Source organism: Limulus polyphemus, unplaced genomic scaffold (genome assembly GCF_000517525.1).
Source record: "Limulus polyphemus unplaced genomic scaffold, Limulus_polyphemus-2.1.2 Scaffold1299, whole genome shotgun sequence".
Taxonomy (NCBI): Eukaryota; Metazoa; Arthropoda; class Merostomata; order Xiphosura; family Limulidae; genus Limulus; species Limulus polyphemus.
In genome coordinates this window covers 298,547-305,679 of record NW_013666909.1, presented here as the reverse complement: position 1 = coordinate 305,679, position 7,133 = coordinate 298,547, and the positions used below count along the sequence as shown (strand labels likewise).

At 35.8% G+C, this 7,133-nt stretch overlaps 1 protein-coding gene across 1 annotated transcript in view; it reads left to right on the top strand.

Annotated features, from left to right (window-relative positions):
- Window positions 1–310: 310 nt before the first annotated feature.
- Window positions 311–7,133, top strand: part of LOC111086656 — a 102,302-nt gene continuing 95,479 nt past the window's right edge. The window contains exon 1 of the mRNA XM_022390409.1: window positions 311–389. Within this exon, the coding sequence (XP_022246117.1) occupies window positions 342–389 (48 nt within the window). The 5' untranslated portion in view covers window positions 311–341. The remainder of the gene's footprint in view (window positions 390–7,133) is intronic.

The window sequence follows — 7,133 nt, the reverse complement described above, 5'->3', positions numbered from 1 at the left end:
ATGGTACATTTTTCGTCTTCGGTATAAATGCTAAAACATCGTCTCATTCTAGAAACAAGTAGGAAAAACTAAAACTTTATCATGGCATCTTTAACTTGCGTTCAAACACGATAACAAGTTTGTTTGCTTTTTCATTGCAGCTTTATAGTTTGTCTATCATCTTTTTTTTTTACTTCGACTTTCAACTTTGGAAGTCAAATCTGCGTATTATCTTGCCGCGTCTTGGATAGTTGCTATTGATATGAAACTATCTGGTCACAGTGCACCGGTAGATAAGCGTAACAGTTATCACCGTGAAAAGATATAGCAGCACGAAAGCTGGTCAATACTTCACTCCAAGTATGGCTCCTTTTTCCTCATGGCAGAAAGATCCACAACTCTCGATCAAGGTAAGGTTGCTGTGTTTTGTGAATAGTTTAATTTAGGATAAAATACTGGATCAAATAACATATAGACTGAGGAAAGAACGAAACAGTCAGGGAGGTTGACTTCTTTTTTATAAACTCCATGAAACATAAATGGCTTTTGAACAGGTAATGTATTAGTGTGTTAATGTTACTTGTATTTCGCGTGTTTAACTCTTCTGTATATACAAATAGTTCATGCGTTTTTTCATTCCCTTCTGTTTGGAGAGCAACGTACATAAAATTAAGTTTAGTTCAATCGAATTTCACCCAACTTATTTAAGAATGAAAATGGTTACTTTTAGTTTTTGATATTATCGTATTTGCGTAACTGAATAATTGGAATGGGGAACAGTGTATATATATAGAATGTGAGTTTTGTATAAGATGTACTTGAATTGACTTATGTACAAATAGCATAGTCATTTGGTTCTCTGTGTGTAAATTCATTTTTCTAGATAGATTTAATTCATTGTTCATCTGAATGTGTTTTAGTTAACAAATCGTAGTTACCCCTGCATGAATGTTTATTAGATGGATAGGTTCATCGTGTAACATTTTGATAATGCAGGCTAGTAAGGTCAAGGATTTTCTAGCAACACAACATTATCATAATTACCAGTTATTATGTATACCAGACTAAAACATACTTTGAACCAAGTCTATCTAATAAATAGCATTATGAAGTGATAAAAAATTCACACACACGACGAACCACATCCGCGAAATATAAGATTCACGCAGTTATACTATTAAATGTGATTAGGGCGCTTGACTCGCAATCTGATCGAATCCCTGTCACCGAACATGCTCGTCTTTTCAGCCGTAGGATCGTTATAATGTGACAGTCAATCCCAGTATTCGTTGATAAAACACTATCCCAAGAGTTGGCGGTGGGTGGTGTCGACTAGCTGCCCTCCCTATAGTCTATCACTGCTAAATTAGGGACGACTAGCACAGATAGCCCCAATGTACTATCGACACCTTAGCATTATTAATCTTTATTATTAAAATCCTCTGTGTCTAAGGTACCAAGATATATTAAGTTTACTTTTTGGCAATAGATAAAGTGAGCTTTACTAACGTAATGGCATACGCTGGTGATTAGGATATTTCTTTATCTCTTTTGTTTTATCTACTTCTATTAACATGCTTGGTTTAGAGGAAGACTCTTGCTGCTTATCAGTGTATGATTATGTTGCACAAAACACACTCCATTAAGTACAATAAAGTACAAAGCAGACCGATTTATAATTTTTTCTTATTTTGTTATTTCGACCTTAGATCACATTTAAGCTAAGTGATCTTAAACAAGTTCCAGGGTGGTCTTCTTGTTGATTTTATGAAGGCTATCACTTAACAGCAAATGGAGTGATACTAACACTAGATATACAGAATGTTGGTTTCATAAACAGTACTGATTAAAATGTTTGACATATATAATAATTTGTATTGTATATTATTATTATCTGGTATTGTTAACTTAGCATATAGATTTAGATTCAAACTGAATCTCCTAAGCTCGCCGAACTTCGCTCTGTATTATTGGGATTACTGATGAAAATATCGTTAATAGTGTGAGTACCAAATAGTGATACACCAGAATCATCTTTTAGTAGCATAGATACGCTGCCGAGAGTCACTGGAAATATAGTGACTCTTATAACATCGTCTCTAATAAAAGCAGGCAATAACAATGAATAACTAGAATATGAAACACTTGCATAAGCTAGCAATGTCTTATTGGAGCTAATAAAATTGATAAGGTCTCGTTTGAGCTAATAAAACTGTAATGTCTTGTTGGATCTGATAAAACTGGTAATGTCTTATTGGAGTTAATAAAACTGGTAATGTCTCGTTGGATGCAACGAAGCTGGTAATGTAATAAAACTGTTAGGGCCAATAAAACTGGTGATGTCTTATTGGAGCTAATAAAACTGTTTGGGCCAATAAAACTGGTGATGTCTTATTGGAGCTAATAAAACTGGCAATGTCTTATCAGAACCATCAAGTCTTTTAAAAGGGTAAAACTGGTAATGCCTTATAGTAGCCAGTAAACATTGAGCTCTTTCAAAGAGCTAGAAAATTGGTCAAGTGAGAGTAATGACGGCAATTCGAGATGGATTTATAATTGTGTAGCTCATATACCAAATTATCAGAATCATAAATCTTGTCACAGCATTATCTCACACACTTACAACATTTCGTACTTGTACGTGTATTAGTAAAACACAACTTATAATTAAAACAAAGCCGTTTCTAATTTCAACCCTTCTCTAGGTTCAAAAATTCTTGCTGAACTTTTTTACGAAGTCTGAAAAAATGTTAAATTGTCTCACCTACTCTGAAATAATTAACTGGTCGTTATTCAACGTTCGGCTTGTTCAGGCACAGTTGTTGCAAGTATTAAATGTTTTTTCTACACATTGAATAAATCACTTAAGATTGGAGGCAACAAAATATCATGATACTGTAGAATGTAAAGTGTTACAGAATTATACCCCACGCCCCATGGAACTTCGTGTTCACTCTAATGGCTGGACTCGTAAAAACGGTTGTTGATTTTAAAGTATGCTAGAAGTTTGCGAGCCTCATCCTTTTGTGTTATCTTCTTAACGATACTAATAGATGTGTCGAGATTCGTTACAATGATCTTTTGGGGCATCGAATGGTTTGTTTGTTTGTTTTTGAATTTCGCGCAAAGCTACACGAGGGCTATCTGCGCTAGCCGTCCCTAATTTAGCAGTGTAAGACTAGAGGAAAGGCAGCTAGTCATTACCACTCACCGCCAACTCTTGGGCTTCTCTTTTACCAACGAATAGTGGGATTGACCGTCACATTATAACGCCCCCAGGGTCGAAAGGGCGAGCACGTTTGGTGTGACGGGGATTCGAACCTGCGACCTCAGATTGCGAGTCGAGCATCCTAACCCCCTGGCCATGCCGGACCGGGTCTATTTTGTAACAAAAGATTGGTGGTTTTGTGGTTCTAAACTCTCTTTTGTGCAAATCTTTCTTCTTTCATGGAGATCAACGAAAATTCCCTTCTTTAATGCTGTTTTCACTAGCCTTACATGGCTTAGAAATCTCACTTTACGAGTTTTCACTAACCTTACATGGCTTAGAAATCTCACTTTACGAGTTTTCACTAACCTTACATGGCTTAGAAATCTCACTTTACGAGTTTTCACTAACCTTACATGGCTTAGAAATCTCACTTTACGAGTTTTCACTAACCTTACATGGCTTAGAAATCTCACTTTACGAGTTTTCACTAACCTTACATGGCTTAGAAATCTCACTTTACGAGTTTTCACTAACCTTACATGGCTTAGAAATCTCACTTTACGAATACTATACCTCGGAAAGGATTGTGACATCGAATGGTCGGGAATTGAGCCAAGAAATGAAGCGCTATTTATGTCTCTATATTAGTATACATAAATTATTCTTATAAAGTGCGATTAACCCTCTTTACTTTCATTAGTGTTTACGATTTACAAAACCCTCTTTACTTTCATTAGTGTTTACGATTTACAAAACCCTCTTTACTTTCATTAGTGTTTACGATTTGCAAAACCCTGTTTACTTTCATTAGTGTTTACGATTTACAAAACCCTCTTTACTTTCATTAGTGTTTACGATTTACAAAACCCTCTTTACTTTCATTAAGTGTTTACGATTTACAAAACCCTCTTTACTTTCATTAGTGTTTACGATTTACAAAACCCTCTTTACTTTCATTAGTGTTTACGATTTAAAAAACCCTCTTTACTTTCATTAGTGTTTACGATTTACAAAACCCTCTTTACTTTCATTAGTGTTTACGCTTTACAAAGTACTGTATCGAGTAGGTAGCGTTGCTTATATTGAGGTTCGAAACATTCACCACAAACAATTTCGAAAACAAAACACCAATCTTTTATCTAGCTGTTTTAAGGATCATATAAATTAATCCTGTTCAAACATACAAAAAATCAAGCTACATAAACTATATTAGAAGTAACACTTATGCATTATGTTAAATTTAATTATCTGAGCACACTGCAAGACGTAAGATATTCTGGAACTCGGTGTATTAAAATACACAACTACCTGATCAATGCAATAATGATAAATTCTTGGGTTTAGTGAGCAAAAGAATTAAGCGTGATTTAACTTCTTGAGGGCAAGATAAAAGAGACTAAACTGGTATGTATAATATATACTAAATCATACTTTATTCACAAACAAAATAAGTCAAAGGAAATTAATATACTAAAAACACAACAGGTGTAAAATCTATGAAAACTGAATAAACTAATCGGATCTGTTGAAAGTCAAAGAAAGCTGAAGTAAACTGAACTGGATTAGATTAATTTAGTTAATCAAACTTTAAAATAGCATTATAGCACAAAGTTCAATATAACGATTATTTTAAAATGTTACCAAATTAGAGTTAAAATAAAGCATCTTTTAAAAAAGAAAAAAGAAACAGTTAAAATATTCCACAGGGAAACGTATCTGTATTTGTCACTAATATTACATATCGCGAGATGAGTTTTCATTGAGCGAGACGTGGTGTATATATGTTTGTATTTCACAGTTGAGAAAAGGCCAGGCAATAGTTTGTGAGTGACTACTATTATAACAACATAAGTTCATACCTGTAACTGTTGCCATTAATATGATTTATTGCATAATATCTTTGTCTCGTTCGGTAAAAAAAAACAAAAAACAATAACAAAGAGAGATTAAATCAATTGAATTTCACTTTTTACTGTAACATTTCGAATTTTCCAGTGATATTTTAAACAGTTTATATTTGCAAAGTTTCACGGCAAATGTTAGCGTAGTGTACCAACCATACAGAAGTGCAGTTGAGAAATATTCAACGAGTTCTTGAACAGCTTCGTATGGATCGTTTTTGTACTACGTTTAGAATTCTAGTTCACCGCAAAGCCCCAAGTTTCTAACCGGACCTATCCCTACATAAGGATCGCTACGGCGCCCAGTGCCCTCTAGTAGCACAGCGGTATGTCTGCGGACTCACAACGCTAGAAACCGGGTTTCGATACCCGTGGTGGGCAGAGCACAGATAGCCCATTGTGTAGCTTTGTGCTTAACTACAAACAAACAAACGCTACCGCGCTTCCTGATATGCTAAATAATTGTGTGTTTTTGTACGCTGATAATGCGTGGAGTCAGACATCACAAAAAATATAAGCGATTCACTGCATGGTATGATAATTTCATCGTCAATATGTTGGCTAATTTGTTTTGCGCCCGGCATGGCCAGCTGGTTAAGGCGCTCGACTCGCAATCTGAGGCTCGCGGGTTCGAATCCCCGTCACACCAAACATGCTCGCCCTTTCAGCCGTGGAGGCGTGATAAAGTGACGGTCAATCCCCCTATTCGTTGGTAAAAAGAGTAGCCCAAGAGTTGGTGGTGGGTGGTGATGACTAGCTGCCTTCCCTCTAGTCTAGCACTGCTAAATTAGGGACGGCTAGCGCAGATAGCCCTCGTGTAGCTTTGCGCAAGATTCAAAACAAATAAACAATTTGTTTTGTTAATCGAAGTCGCCTCTTTGTATTAATAATAAAATTAGCACTTTACCCCATTTAGTTGTTTACATTTCCAAAGGACAAGCAACAGGAAAAGTTTGAGTTCATAACCTGAAGAGAGCAGACTTTATGCTATCAAATATAACGAAACAAAATCAACTCTGCTCAGGACAGAGTTTTTAGGGAACATGTTTTGAGCGTGATGCCATGGAAACGTCAGAAATTGGATAGAATGGCGCAAGAATTAAAGTAAAATCAAATGCTGTACCAACAATATTTCATGGGATAGATGAACGTGTCAGTATCAGATACTGTAAAACGGAAAGCTTTAGCGACATCGGCGTGTCGAGTGAAGCTTTCGAAAGCTCCCCCGGTGGCGCAGCGGCATGTTTGCGGACTTCCAATGCTAGAAACGAGGTTTCGATATCCGTGGTGGGCAGAGCACCGATAGCCCATTGTGTAGCTTTGTGCTTAATTACAATAAAAAAAAACTTTCGAAAATCGATGCCGTGCTAATGTAAGAAATTTGAGGTTTCTTTTATCTCTCGTTTACGATTTATTGGTACACGATTTTTAAAAAATTATCACTGCAAAAATTTATAACTAATCATTAACTATTTTTTTGAAGTAATTATACGTACTTTCTAAAAGTGTCACGTCACTTATCGGGCTCTTTCTAATAAATATAAGCACTTTTATGAAAATTCGGGAAGTTTCGTCAAGCTACTAACCAATTACTTTAATTGCAGGAGAGAGAGAAAATCAAAATTATAAAATGTAGTTATTTTAAATAGCGAAAAGACAAGTTATTTACAATTTTGGAAAATAAAACACACTGACCAGTATAAATCACTAAGACTTGATTACTAATGTTGGTGAGAGGTAATTGTATCACAAACGTAGCCTCGCGAGCATGTTTTGCGACAAAAATATGAGTTGAATATGATTAGTTTATCCTTTAACTAACTGACATTTTTGGACAAAACTCTGAGGTGAGATAGTTTTTCTAATTACTTTGAGCTTGTTTCAATCGCGAAATAAATAAATAAATCACTGGTAATCACTATATATGTAAAACATGAAGTCCTGATTGACAGGTACGAAGAGTGCCGTGCAGGAACACCGAGAGCCAGCACGGGCTCCAGGAGCAAACATCCTCGCCGGGCCCCCCTTTCTCTCTCTCTTTT